Source organism: Oncorhynchus mykiss, chromosome 7 (genome assembly GCF_013265735.2).
Source record: "Oncorhynchus mykiss isolate Arlee chromosome 7, USDA_OmykA_1.1, whole genome shotgun sequence".
Taxonomy (NCBI): domain Eukaryota; kingdom Metazoa; phylum Chordata; class Actinopteri; order Salmoniformes; family Salmonidae; genus Oncorhynchus; species Oncorhynchus mykiss.
The window spans coordinates 71317798-71333371 of record NC_048571.1 but is presented as its reverse complement, the minus strand read 5'-3'; the positions used below and the strand labels follow the sequence as shown (position 1 = coordinate 71333371).

Genomic DNA, 15574 nt, shown 5'->3' with positions numbered 1-15574 from the left:
TAGGCTGGGGTACTCATCTGTGCCGTCAATGGGGTCTGTGAATATTAAAACGGATGTGTATTCCAATTTTAAAGTAGAATGGTCTTTATTAATGGCAATTCAATATAAAAAATTATACATATACTTCAATTAGTTCAATTTATCTTACATTTTTCTCATCTTCAGACATGCACAAGTCAAAGCTTTTTTATTTTCACACATTACATGGAAATGACCAAAATATCAGTAAAACTGTTGCCTCAAAATTATCTAGGTCACTAACCTAGAATAAAAGCCACATATTACACAGAATTGTTGATCTGACCAACCTTCGTCTTGCTTCATTAATAATGGGCCTTCTTGTGCACAGTTTGACTTTTGATCTTAAAGAGGCAATCAGCAGTTGAATCCATAAAAAAAATACAAGAGACCTCCCCGATTCCTGTTTTGGTCAAAGTTGAGGGATGTGGCTTGAGAAATGTAACCACTCTTAAATCCATAGACAGAACTGTGGATGCAAGGACTGACCATCCATGATATCAAAATTATAGTTGTAACCATGTTTTGAGGATTTATAGTGTTTATTTACATTTACACTTTGTTTACAAACACTGGAGTAAAACAAGCTTCTATTTTGGGTTCTGATGGGGTATTCCATTTGAACTAAGCTCATGGAGAAATTCTAAGTTATATTCTTTAAGAATCAATGAATACATATAATTTATGTATAAGTCCAAAAATGTATATAGCAACTGCTGATTGCCCCTTTAAGGCATGGAGTGAGTCTCATCTTCCATATCCTCCTTCAACATCACTGTCCAGGAACTTGCAGTGTCAGTCAAATAAACTGGAGATGGAACAAATTGTTTAAGTTAAGTGATGTATGTCAAGCCATTATGTATCATTTCTGTCAACCACTGAGTGAGTGCAAGAGTGTCTACTCCTCGATGTCTCTCCTTCTCTCCACCAATGGACCTGTCAATTATTAAACCGTATGAGGCCCTCTGTCTCAGGTCTGGCTCTGACGAAGGCAACAGACCAAAACCTGTTGGGTTTAGTAATGAATCATTATTTTAAAATTCAACTTCCATTGTCATCCAGGATTGGCTGAATATCCTCTTCTCTTCAGCTCTGGTTCTGGGCGTCCTGGAAGGCTCTCTGTCTCATCAGGTCCCAGAAGAGCATGCTGAGAATGGTGTGAGGGCACAGGCGGAAGAATACAGGACCCATGCCTTTATAAAGTCCCAGCACACCTTCGGTCCGACACACCTTCACCAGACAGTCTGAGAAGCCCTGGTACAGACGACCCTAACAGACAGGCAAGAGAGGTAGAGGATAAAACTGTGAGTTCAACAGCTATAGATAGTTACAGTATAGATATTTTATATATTTGGGTTGAACAGCTAAGAGCTAGGGGTGTACAGTGTATGGAGAAGGAAAGGTTCTTAGAAGCCAAGAGAGAGGCCAGGGAATATCAGGGTGAATTGGGCAATGCCAATAATGATGGGTGAAAGACAACAAGACATTGAAAAAAGGCTCACACTATGATGCTCATCCACTGGCTGGTTGTAGAGGCGGGTGCTGATGACATCAAACGGGGTCATGGTGATTGTCACTGCTACTCCACTGATACAGGCAGCTGTCAAGGCAACCAGCCAGCTGTTTGGACTGTACCACTACAAAGACACAGAGAGAAATCAACTAAAGGTAGGGGTGCCAGATTATTCATATCTTGTTGGCTTCTTGTATCATATGTACCTTGTAAAAGAACAATCAACTCAGAAACAATCAATCGTTCTGGATTAGGACTGGTCACTGTATTATGGCCACACCGACAGTCATGAGTCATGACTGCAGTAAAATTCCACGTGGCTATTGAGTCACGGCATTCTCCTTTTAGCACTCTGGACATGCTTTGGTAGTACCCAACTTGCTAATGACCACCAGGTCGCTAATGGCCTGGTACTCAGGGCTCTACTTTCCCTCTAACCACTCTGACATCAATGCACATGCAATCGAAAATCACTTCAAACACATCATCAAAACAGTATCCTGCTTTTACAACTCCCCTCGCCGTGATGATCAATTTGAAGAAAAAAGTTTCAACAGCAGGTTGAAACTGAGTGTAAAACATGGTCGTTGTGGATGTTGTTTCAAAGCCTAACAACGAAATGGACAGAGCTTTCTATGGTGATGATTCATTCAAAACATCCATATGCATAAGCGTATAAGCCCAATTATATATTTTTTAATGAGTGTGACTTATACAATACATAGCCTACCGCATATTACGCATGGCAGAAAACATAAAACACAACTGATTTAAGATGTCTTTGGTACATAATTTGTCTAGCCTTACTCCAAAATGAAACAAATTTGAGTAATCGCCGTTGAGTGTAGACTGTATTATTATCCATACTGGATGGACTGGTTACCTTATGCTACACTCCAACATGTATATCCATGAGTCTGGGAGAGAATGTAGGCAATGCTGTTGGTTCATTGATTGTGCAGGGCGGCTTACAGGTAGCTTACAATTATAATTCATTTTTATTTGATTTTGAATAGCCTAGTAATAGGGCATTTAAAAAATATATTTTTTATAATTAATGGGGTGGCTATACAGAATATTTCACCACCATGCGTTTCCATCTCCTCTTTCTTCTTTATTTCTTAATCGAGCGTGCAGTGGGGCTGTCAGTAGTTCAGTTTAATATGTTTCATTGTGAAAACATGTTTGCATACTATCAATGTTTCCGAACAGATTTCGCTTGGTTTATAAAATTAAGCACTGCAGGAACAGGGTTGTAGATCCCATGACATTCAGAGTTAGGGCGGAATATCGCCTGTCGCGCAGCGAGAGCATGCGCCGCAAATAGTGGTTGATGAGTGGAGTGAAATAAGTGTTCTTATATTTATTTCTCAGCTGATCATAGGTTAGGTTGGATCATATTAATCACCAAAGTAGTACAACCGTAGTAGCCTACCAGGCGTCACTGAAAAACGGACCAGCGGGAAGGCGTGCGGCCTCCATTCGCTATTCCAGTGCATACAGATGACATGTATTTCTCCCCCTGCCACTGTTCCTGCCCATCTGATGACGGGTCATTCTAAAGCCAAACTACTTGTACATATTAGTAAAGACAAAATTAAATTGAGAATAGTCTGATAGGTGAAATTGTGGCGAAAAGGGGGGTCAAAATAAAAAACTTGTTACATGCAAAAACAATGGAGAGATATTCTTTGTTCTGTCTGAGTCAATGTGCCCAAACCAAATAGGTGTCCAGAAAGTTGTTAGGTAGCTGCTCAAGTTTGACTTGCCAATATACATTTTTGGTACTGAGAATACCTTTGCGTTGCATATTTCTGGTAGAATATTTTCTATTGTGGGCATCTGGAAGTGCGATCTCAGTAAGGCTTTGTTGAGTGCACTGAGGCCCATGCATATTCATAGTTTATCAGGTGTTTCAATGTTGGTGATCCACGGTGATGTCTGTATTGTCAATTGAATGTATGGCCTTTGTGATCCTTTCCTTCAGTGGAATGGGTATCCGTCTTGGTAGCTGCTGCACAGGCCGGGCTGCATTGTTTACTTCTAGGTGTGGCTCTCCAGGAAGGCAGCCAAGCCCATCGAACACGTCCTTGTACTTGGAGACGATCTCCTCAGTTGTCATGATGACATCAGTGGATGTGGTGCTTGGGGTGTTGAGGTGATGTAACACATGGCTGTGGTTCACATGTAGTAGGCTGAGTCAGCTGACAACAGAGGAAGCTGGGATGTCTCCATGAACTGAACTTTGATATGAAACATTATTCCAACATGATCTGCTTTGAGATTGCATTTTACTGTTGTATTTATCAGTGTGCCGTCATATAGCTTGACTGTAGCTTTTCTGGCTACGACAACTGGATTGCCGTCTTGCGTGTCTCGCTGTAGGTCCCCATAGCTTATGACATTCACTGTTGATCCTATGTCTAGTTGACATTTAATTGTATGGCGCGGGTTATATGTCAATGGCTCATCACTGAATGGCGCTAGCTTAAGGTTAATGAACCATTTTTTTTGCCTTATCTTCCACAGAATTAACCTGTGAGATGTACCACATTGCATCTGTTGTTTGGTCATCTGACTCATTATCTTCCTCTAATAAATTGAGAAGATGTTTTTGTGCTTGTTTACAAACTCTGGCAAAGTGGTTTCGTTTGCCACATGCTTTACAGGTGACACAATATGCTGGGCATTTGGCTTTGGCATGTACTAAACCACCGTAATGACAGGGTAAGTCGTTTGGCATTCTATGTTTGTTATTATCCCCTGTAAACTCTGTCTGTTAACGACCATAAGTTTGGCGTTTTGATTTGTCCCTCATGGGATGTATAATGTACAGTCTCTGGTGCACCTCCACCAATTTTCCTGATTTGCATTTGTGCTTGTTCACTTGAACGACACGCCAGTGGCTTTGTTCAGTGTGATGTTCGGTTCTCTGAGCATGCGCGCTCGCGTAGTTATATCTTCAGTGCCTATGACAAGCCTGCCACAGACAGTTCCTCTCGTAATGCTCCAAATTCACGTGTCTGCTAGTTTCCTCAGATTTGCAATGTACAGCTCTGCTGTTTCACATTGACTTTGTTGACAAGCATTGAACATGTAACTCTCGTAGATCACGTTCCTGGAGGGCTCAAAGTATTTCTGTAGCGCCTCTATAATTTTTACCGGGTCAGTTCTCTGCTTCAGGCATATGAAGACGCTGTTAGTATGGTTGCTATGCGTACTTTTTCTTCCTTTTTTGTAGCTATCTCATAGTTTTCCCATTGTGCTCGAACAAATTTCCAGTTGTTGTATGTATCGCCCTTCATGTCCATGTCCATCTTTATTATAATGTTTTGTAGCTGGTTAGCTAGTTGGCAAATCCCTTCCTACGGGGCATTTATCCATGTTTCGTTTTGATATTTTGATTTGTCATACCTATTTGGTTCATACCTATTTGGTTCTGACTTCTGACACCATGTTTTGTATGGTGTTTATTCCATATAAGAGCTAGGTATTGTTGATTAGAAAGTCTACCTCAGCATCACTGTGTAGCATGCATACAGCTCCATTCAGTGCATAGTAAGTAATGTCTAACTTGGCTCACTAGTACTATATAGTACCCGCTATTACTTTATAGGACTTGTTTCAAATGATCACTTGTACATTCAACATAGCGACTTCATATGCGCACTCGCTCCAGAGTGGCAAAAATATCCTTTCTATTTTATTCAGCTAAGTTCAATTATATTCTTCTTACTCTAAAATCATATAATATAAAATAATGGCATGCATATCTTGTCAGCGAATGAAGAAGCCTACAGCCCATGGCATGGAGCATAGCCAGATAACATACAGTAGGCCAACTTATATTCTGTTCTTCAGAAATACATTTTCTTCATACCATAATGTTTATTTAGACGTGACTAAATTAAATAATGGATTTATTGTGATGGTGTATATTAAATTGATTTATTATACTTTTTTCAATGTAGATGTTCAAAAGGTGTGCATCAGCGGTTTGTTTGAAGCTTGTATGAGTGGAGGCCTGGGGATGCTAAACATGTTTATGCTAATTAACGGCCAATTACCGTGAGACCGGCAGTATTTTGCATGACAATAACAGACAACCCTAATCTATAAACACGATCCTTATCTGCTGGTACTGTACTATGATTGCCATCTGCATGTGTGACACCTGGCGTGTAATGCAATAGGCAACACAGTCTGGGTGTGCATACATGGTTTCTATAGTTACCTGCAGGCGTGCCACCCATTCTTTGGTGGAGCTGAAGGTGGCCAGTTGGGTAGCTGATCCCACCATGACTCGAGGCACAGCCCCGTTCACACCCCTCCACAGCCCCACCACGCCCTCCCGCCAGTAGATATTGGCGAAGGCACTCGACACCCCCTGAGGGAGGGAAAGGGGATCCTCCATCAGTTAAAGTGATTTGCTTCTTTTTACCACAAGGTGTGGAGAGGTATGCTCGAGTAAACTGTAGCTAGAGGCAACTGGCTTGTAAAGCAAATTCAGAAGAAGACAGATACATTTTGAGGGAGAAAAGTTGAAGTGTCGAACCACATGTGTAGGCTACCATATATAGCCTAGTGCTTCTCGCTGTTGAACATGAAAGTGTTTTCAAATGGAAATCCCTCTCTGAAGTATGGACATTTTTCTACTATTAACTTATGAACTCTGCACTTACATCACTTGTGGACATTTTACCCACAAATGATAGTGTGTCAGGGTATTGGATTGCTTCAGCCTATGGCAAACACAAAGGGATATTGTACCAGTTGACTTTACTGTAGAAAACCTGCATACCTTAGATTTATACATTGCCTTGAGCTTCACTGCAGGGTCCTCGGGACCCCAAGAGGTGCATGTTTTGGTTTTTGCTGTGTAGTGTTAGGACAAAAAACAAAACATGCACCCCTTGGGTCCCGAGGACCAAGTTTGGGAAACACTGTTTTATTGTAAGTGTGAGAGGAGTACCAAGACAAAATAAAGCATGTTTGCCCCTACCTCTGAAACTAAAAGGGTGTTAATACAGGATTTTTGCAATATCAGAGCCATGATTAAAAATGTATTGGCATGGGGCATCCCGAGTGGCGCAGCGGTCTAAGGCATCACTACAGACCCAGGTTCGATAGTGGGCTGTATCACAACTGGCCGTGATCGGGAGTCCCATAGGTTGGTGCACAATTGGCCCAGCGTTGCCCCGGTTAGGGGAGTGTTTGGATGGAGGGGCTTTACTTGGCTCATCGCGCTTTAGCGACTCCTTGTGGCGGCCCGGGCACCTGCAGGCTGACCTCAGTAGTCAGGTGAACGGTGTTTCCTCTGACACATTAGTACGGCTGGCTTCCGGGTTAACCGTGCGGGTGTTAAGAAGCGCGGTTTGGCAGGTCATGTGTCGGAGGACACATGACTCGACCTTCATCTCCCGAGCCCGTTGGGGAGTTGCAGCAATGAGACAAGATCAAAAGTGGGGAGAAAAAGGGTCAAATACAAAAACAAATTATTGGCAGGTCTTGAACACAGGGAACAGATGTCCTGAATCCACATGTGATACACATGTACACACACGCATACACCCCTCACCTGATGGTTGTGCTGGTGACCCACTGCGATGGCCTCAACTGTCTGGGCCTGCAGATGTGTCTTCACCTGTGGAGGAAAAATAAGACATAGATTCTTCAATGTATTGAATACACATTTGACATACACAGCAATGCAAAGAGAGCCTCTACAGTACATCACCCTATAATTAAATAAGCACAACCCTGTCAATATATAGAGACACACTGTTCAGTGGTTACACCTGGTATTAGTTACACAACATGTACAAGTTTTTCAGCACTCTGCACACACACCCCTTCAGGATGCCCATGACCTCAATTTCACATCTGTCTTTCCTCACTGTTCACTGTTCTTTCTCTCACTTTCTCTCTCTCTCTCTCAATGACCGTTGCTTAGGTTATTGAGATGAGTTTGGCTCCCACAGTATACATGCACACATACTCCGGAGGCCGAGCCCTCCCTGGTCTTTCTCCCATACTGTGTAATCAGAAATCTCTTTCTATCATTCTGTCTCACTTACCTTCATACACTGCCAAAAAGGACAGGAGGGAGTGCTGGGAAGTATTTTGGGTAGTGCTTGGAAGTGGATACATGCCAGGTATATTTAGTGACCCAGATACTCAGAAACATATCTATATGTATAGTGTTTTCAGAATGCTGGAGAGATTATGCGGCTCATTGATGTATTGAGCAACAGATGCAGCCTAGACAACAACAACAGTAGCATGAGTATATGAGGGCCACCTTGGGTTATTATATGGGTTATTATAGGGAAATGATTCAAGTGAGGGGCAACTGCCTGAACGCATGGGGAAATACACAGCCACTGTAGAAGCCACTGCCCTTCGCACAGTAACAATCACATCCCTGAACATAACATGATACGTAACATGCTGAACTGGCTGACTTGATAGATTTAAGCAATAAGGCACAAGAGGGTGTGGTATATACCACGGTTTAGGGCTGTTCTTACGCGGAGTGCCTGGACACAACCCTTAGCCGTGGTATAATGGCCATATACCACAAACCCCCGAGGTGCCTCATTGCTGTTATAAACTGGTTACCAACGTAATTTGAGCAGTAAAAATAAATGTTTTGTCATACCTGTGGTATACGGTCTGATATATCATGGCTGTCAACCAATCAGCATTCAGGACTCGAACCACCCAGTTTATAATTGTATTTACAGTACCTGCACAAATGCACCAGGTTCTTATAACAGGGAACATGGCTGGTGCAATATTTATGACACTTATGATTATACTCCATAAGGTATGATGCACTGAGTGCTCAAAAAGCCTTTGTTGTGAAATTGGGGCACAGACTGTAGGGCAGGGTGTCACGCCTGTACCAGCTCACCCTCTGTGGCGCTCTGGCGCCCTCGAGCGCCTCTCTGGAACGGAATCATTACACACACCTGTCACCATCATTACGCTCATCAGCGCTCATTGGACTCACCTGGACTCCTTCACTTTGTTGTTTGCCCCTCTATATCTGTCTGTTCTCAGATTGTTCCCAGTGTCAGCATTATTGTCGATTTGTTTTCCCCTGTCCAGACGCTGTCCATGTTCTGTTTCATGTCCATTGTTTATTAAATGGTCACTCCCTGTACTTGCTTCTCGTCTCCCAGCGTCTGTCCTTAACACAGGGATCATCAACCAGATTCAGCCGCGGGCCGATTTTTTATTGCGCGGATGGTCAGGGTGCCATAACATAATTACAAATATTTCGTAGACTGCAAATTGACGGCAAGAAGCCCAAACAGATATAACATTTGACTAAAACATAATCAATTCAAACGTTGCTTACGTTTGTATACGATAACATACAGTATATCTATCTATTCTGTGGGGAAACATTGGAAGAGATTTCCTAAATTAAAATCAATTTGAGCTAATTTGCTGTTGTTTATCAGTTTTTACAATGTAGGGTAAACACTGTTGTTACAACCTGGCTCATATTTTGTAACAACAAAGGGAGACCACGCATGACTTAAATGTATAAAGGAATACATGTATTAAACTAAATAATAATAAATACAACAATGTAACATAAGCTGTGGACGTCTGTAGGATCAGTAGTGTATGTAGTGTGTGGATGAGTGGAGAGGGTGTTAAATGGTGAAAACAGACAGAAAAAAAACATACGGTGGTGGAAACCAGCCTGCCAGTCAGGGAAGAGAGAGAGTGTTGGCTGATGTGGCCTCCCTTTATAGCCTGCAGGCCAAGCCTGCCCAGGTGCGCCACATCAGCTGACGACCCTCTTGCTCTGCCCACTGGCCTCCTGCAACAAGCAGACTACCAAACAGGAGATCCCAGCACACAGAGTGGGAGGGACGTCACACTGTAAATACTGTAGATGCTATATATGTTATGTATGTACATTATGACCCCAAGTGCCTTCCATACCTCTTTACCTTTTACAAAGCTATTGACTACGAGAGAAACAACAAAACAAACATGCTACTCACCAGATAGGCAGGAGAGGCGATGAAGGCACCCAGAGCCCCGGCAATGGCTCCTGACATCAGACTCCCTCCAGGGGCTGCAGTGATCCCCACGGCATCACAGTAGGAGTAGAAGCCCAGCCTCACACCGTTCATCAAACCCTGGTACAACAGCCCAGCCGAGAGCCCCTTCTGCAGCCCGCGTAGCCCATCTGTTCTACCCACCACCCATAGGGCCTGGACCACCCCGCGGTAGTGCCGCTGGTAGGTCCCCCGCGCCCGCAGCTCTCCCTGCAGCTGCAGTCGCGTCTTCACCACCTCCAGGGGGTTAGTGAACACACAGGCCCCGCAGCACGACAACGCACCCAAGGCAAAGTCCAGTGGGGGCCACAGGGCCGGAGGGAGCTGCGGCGAGGTGACCGTGGCGGCCTGGGAAAGAGGGGGGATTGGGGATGTCATGGCAACTGAATGGAGCTGAATAGAGTGGGAGTTGGGAGACCTGAAGGGAGAGTCTGTGGCAGGGTAGTTTAGAAGCTGGGTACCGGTCATCTCTGAAGTGCGGAGTGTCCAATGGTGTCCTGGGTGATGAGTCTACCTACTGCTCAGTCTATGTCAGGGCTTCCAGATGGGTGAGAGGGTATAGAGTGTACTACTGGGTATGGTGCATGTGATCATGAAATCTTGGAAACAGAGGTCAGAACTATACGGCTGACGGGGACTGGTATGAGAAGAAGTCAGTGATTACTGCCTGATATGACGTCACATTTGACCTGTGCTCCTGTTACTGTGCTCCTCTGCCATTGGTGTTCAGTGTTTCTGGGATGATGTTCTTAGATGCCTCATGCTAGTCTGTCCATAAGTATAGTTACATCTTGAGGTCCTCAATGTTCTTGAAAACATTGATGAATTGGGTTAAAGGGTTGTGTGTGTTCACTGAGCTAACTTGTGCAATGATCATTGAGTAAGTCCAGCCAAGAGATATGGCCCAACTTGAGAGACAGCAGAGCCTGTCACCCCTCTGTGTAAAGGTGATACTCTCACGAACACGTACATGTTGGTTGTTTTCCCCTAGGAGACCAACAGGCCTCACAAGACTCGTCTGAACGTCCCCTGGTACCAGTTGAAAAAATGAATGGAAGTATATAAGGAGCCTGTTTAGTGCCAAAACAATAAGGGTTAAATATATGTTAAAAAAAATATATAGAATAATAATAATGTTTCCTGTTTCTTATATCTCACAGATATATGGCAGACACTTCAGAACAAACTTCCTTTTGATTTTTGGGTGGACTATCTGTTGTTCCATGTAGTAAATTTGTTATTCAATGTGTTTGTAAGGGCTAATAGCAGAAAGGCCCCGGCTTAGACAGGGCTTAGACTCATGGGTTAAAGGGTTGTGTTTGTTCACTGAGCTAACATGTCTACATGTGCAATGATCATTGAGGAAGTCCAGCCAAGAGATCTGGCCCAACCTGAGAGACAGCAGAGCCTGTAAAATAATGAATGTTATGAGGAGTTAGGTAGAGGTGTTATGAGGAGTTATGTAGAGGTGTTATCAGGAGTTATGTAGAGATGTTATGAGGTGTTATGTAGAGGTGTTATGAGGAGTTATGTAGAGGTGTTATCAGGAGTTTTGTAGAGGTGTTATGAGGAGTTATGTAGAGGTGTTATGAGGAGTTATGTAGAGGTGTTATGAGGAGTTATGTAGAGGTGTTATGAGGAGTTATGTAGAGGTGTTATCAGGAGTTATGTAGAGGTGTTATGAGGAGTTAGGTAGAGGTGTTATGAGGAGTTATGTAGAGGTGTTATCAGGAGTTATGTAGAGGCGTTATGAGGAGTTATGTAGAGGTGTTATCAGGAGTTATGAGTTGGAAAGAGGAGTAATGAGGAAGAACTACATGTCTTGCTTTGGTTGCTTCTTTGGTTCCCTTTATTTAAATAATATGTAACAGGAGAGAGTGAGGAAAGAGGACAGCTGACACTACATTTTTTCTCAACAAAACTCAGTCGGGGTGGCAGGGTAGCCTAGTGGTTAGAGCGTTGGACTAGTAACCGGAAGGTTGCGAGTTCAAACCCCCGAGCTGACAAGGTACAAATCTGTCGTTCTGCCCCTGAACAGGCAGTTAACCCACTGTTCCCAGGCCGTCATTGAAAATAAGAATTTGTTCTTAACTGACTTGCCTGGTTAAATAAAGGTAAAATAAAATAAATTTAAAAAAGTCACATAACACTCAGATTTTCTACCTCTGCAGTTTGGTCACTTTACAGCTTGTTGTACAAAGAAAAATACACATTAACTTCCAATAACAGCACACACATACATATACTAACTCTACAATTACAGACGTAAGGAGGGCCCACAAGTTATAAATCAAGCACTTAAGACACTGAAGTCTGATCCCCAGAGTGACTCTGCATAATCTGCACATATCTACAAACGTCTACATTTCTGATAGCAAATGAAGCAGATCTTACTCTTGTTGTGTTCCTTTCCTCTCTCTGCTTCCTTTCCCTGCACAGCCAGACAACTTCAGTAAACATGTGTTCCCAGAACTCCCATTCATTGTGAAAGTCTCCTCCTACTGCCTTAGGCCAGAACCAATCCAGACAACCCTGTCCGACACCTCACCACATCCCCTGCTTTGTTCAAATGCTCTGTTCCAATCGAAAGCTCAGCTCTGTCCCCTGCCTTGGTCCTATTGATTCTCTCTGGGTAAAAGGTTATAGTTATGAGAGAGGGGGTGGAGTGGAAGTGTGTCACACAGGAAAAAGGGGGAAAGCATATTGACCACTGCTGTGCTTCTGATACTGTGGTTTAGATATTTGTCTAGTAGGATTCCTAATCCTGTGTTAAGGAAAAACAGATGAACCACAACAAAAGAAGAGACACATTTATAGGCTACTACACTCGGTTCCTAATTAAAGTTAGGCTGGTATTATATCATAGTCATGGTGGTAGGCAATTATGGTTGGTAAAAAACTGGTTTACCCAATACATTTTATATAGTTTACTCGCCATTAGCCGGCAACTTTACCAACTTTTTTGTGTCTGCCAGCTTATGCTTTTTATTAGGTGATAAAATGATTTCTTCATGAACAAATCACAACACCCAACATGAAAAATACTATAGTATACTATGGTATAAATACTATAGTACTGACTAGTGTTTTACTGACTTTACTGTAGTATTCACTGTAGTGTTTTCCAAACTAAAGTCCGCAAAAACACTACAGTGAATACTGTAGTATTTACAGTAAACTATAGTATAAGTACTGCAGTAAAGGAAAACTGTAGTATATACTACAGTAATTAATGGTCCTTTTGCAGACTGTAGTATACTGTAGTATTTACTATAAGGTTTTTGCAGACTGTAGTACACTGTAGTATTTTCTGTCATGTTATTGCAGACTGTAGTATTTACTGTAGTTTGTTTGCAGACATTACTGTAGTATTTACTATAGTGTTTCTGTTTTATTATAATTGAAATAAAGTGGAGTCTTTCTCCTTGAGGAAACCTACTGGAGAAATACTAAAATAGCAAGTAGGTAGGACTGGGGTCTGAACAACAGTTGACAGCGTCTGCTCTTTTCTATAACGACAATAGGCAATAGACCTGATTGGGCAGCTCAGAGCTTCTGCTCTTTTCTGTACATTAAAAACAAATGATTTGGTGGAAGAGGCAGGGCAGACCAGGAGCAAGGAAGGAGGGTGTGGTCAAGCAAGGCATCCCCCGAGTCTTAAGTGCACTAAGGTTTTATTAGAACAGGCATAGATTAGTTACTCTAATTTTTTCCTTTCCTGACATAAGTTTATTGTGTTTAAAACCAACTTCATTAAAATGACAGTTCACAGCCGTGTGCCGGGAGAGGGGGCTGGGGCTAAGGAATGCATCCACCTATATACACACACTTTTATATACACACACATTTTTTGTACTTTTGTATTTTGTAAAAAAAAATATATATTTTTAAATAGTCTTAGAATGTTATTGGTAGTTGATCTTGTTTTTTTTAAAGCCAGCTCGGTGGATTCCAAGGAGGCCCATTTCCTCAGGGTGGCCGTTCAGTCTTTGGGTGAGTACTCTCACACAGCTTCCCGGCATGACTGAGGAGGCTGATTGGTCTATAACTTGTGACAGTTGTATGGATCTTTACCAGGTTTGTGAATCATTGTGACAACTGCAGAATTCCAAGGTAGGGGAAAATAGCCTTCCATGAGACGTGGTGAAGAGGTTAGAAAGGAGGTGCAGGTATTCATCAGGTGCTTGTTTGATGAGTGTACGTACTGTCAATGCTGTCTTCCCCAGGTGCTTTGTTTTTCGTTTTTTTCAAATTAGTCTTAATTTCTTCAATAGTAACAGAGCGGGTGAGGGGATGGTCTACTGATGTCGAATTTCTGGTTTATATTGTTTTCTGTATTTCTCTATTGACAATGTTTATTTTCTATAACCTGTATAGAACACATTATGTATACATGGCATGTAGGTTTCTCACTTATGGGTGGCACAAATTGGGATATGGGGGAGGGAATGGCCAGGGTAAATTAAATACTGCAGTATTTACTATAGCTAAAAAGTGTAGTGTTTTTGCCGACATTACTGTAATATTTACAATTGTTTCTTTGGATAATACTGTAGTATTTACTATAGTATTCTACAGTATACTAAAACATTCTATAGTAAGTGCTACACATGATCGAGCAATTCTACAGTGTGTAGTATAGTATTCTACAGTATACTGTAGTATTTTTTCATGTGGGAATGACCTTGACAATTGTGAAATGCTGCAATAGATGATTTAGCAGTCATTGTACTGTAATCAAGCTGTCTCTTTTAGAACATAGCTTTTGTTTCAAAATTACTCTTTTAATGCCAAAGTGTTAGTTTTTCGTGTTTCCCATACCCATTCATTTGATTCGGCTATAACCGCAGGGGCCACTAGAGGCCTAGACCTTAGCTAGTGCAGTATCAATAGTGTACCATCAGAACATCCCATCCTTTGTTTTGGGCCTGAATATCAGGAAATTGACCCAGGAGTCGTTCCTGTCAGTCGTGTTGTGACGACCGCCCTGAATTTGTCTGAACAGTCTCAGTGCTTCTCCTTCCAATAGGGCGCTTCCCCTTTAATTCCCTGTTAAATAGCCAGCATCAGCTGCGCAAGAGTGGGTTTGTGACAGTGGCGCGCGAGTGGAAATGTTCTACCCTCAGTTTGGAAGTTCATTAAGAGACAGTTTATTTTGTTTGTAGTAAAAAAAAAAAGTGTGTACAGTAGCCGTGTCGCAGGATCTACTTATGTCTATTGTTTGACTACTAATCTACGTCGGTCTCCGCTGTTTCTTCGTGGCCTTTCCGAGCCGGAGATCTGTTGGCGAATTGGATTGTCTGACTGACCACAACTTTTTGCATGTGGTATTCAATTTGTTTTGGTGTGATGTATACCGTGATGATTTAAGTTGTAGTGAAGACTACAGAGATGTGACACTCTTTATAGTTGTGTGGTAGAGTTGATCGATCGCAATCTGATTGTATTAATGAGACCGGGTTTACCCATCACTTTATGAAAGGACAATTGCAATACTGAGGTCACGTGTGGTCACTCTACTCCGTTACCGGGCTAGACTCTTAGGCCAGAAGTACAGGACGTTTCTTGAGGAACCAGACCTCAGTTATGTGATGGTTTATTTTGGTAATGCAAAAATAACCCAGTTTAAGTTATTTCCAATGTTGTAAAGGTTTATGAAAAGTGTATGTCCATACCGACTTTTACAAGAGTCCTTTGTATTGGTGTAGACTTGACGGATCAGATGGGACTCATTCCCTCCCAAACAAAAAAGGAGAAATCAATGTTTTCTCTGGTAGGTAGAACCTACCTGGCACCCCTACAAACAACCTCAAGTCATAAGGTTTATTTTATTTGTAACCTTTATTTTGTAAGATGTTTGCCAAATATGTGATGGCCCAGAATCAAAATACTTTCAGGACACAAATCAGCTTAGCCGCTCCACTGAAGGTTGATTAATGTGTCTGAGAAGAACTACACC

The 15574-nt window shown here is 42.3% G+C and overlaps 1 protein-coding gene across 3 annotated transcripts; it reads right to left on the bottom strand.

Annotated features, from left to right (window-relative positions):
* Positions 1 to 65: 65 nt before the first annotated feature.
* LOC110528406 (solute carrier family 25 member 34) lies at positions 66 to 12196 on the bottom strand. 3 transcript variants are annotated; one of them, XM_021610451.2, is made up of 6 exons: positions 12010 to 12196; positions 9559 to 9963; positions 7110 to 7175; positions 5766 to 5918; positions 1521 to 1655; positions 66 to 1287 (listed from the first exon to the last, which is right to left on the bottom strand). In XM_021610451.2, exons 1-6 carry the CDS (start codon positions 12073 to 12075, stop codon positions 1105 to 1107), a joined length of 1008 nt encoding a protein of 335 aa, XP_021466126.1. In that variant the 5' UTR covers positions 12076 to 12196; the 3' UTR covers positions 66 to 1104. The 3 variants fall into 3 exon arrangements, with proteins under 3 accessions (XP_021466126.1, XP_021466125.2, XP_036839887.1); XM_021610450.2 differs by having other exon boundaries at positions 9559 to 10644; positions 12010 to 12160; XM_036983992.1 differs by having other exon boundaries at positions 9559 to 10685; positions 12010 to 12124.
* Between the last annotated feature and the right edge of the window lie 3378 nt (positions 12197 to 15574).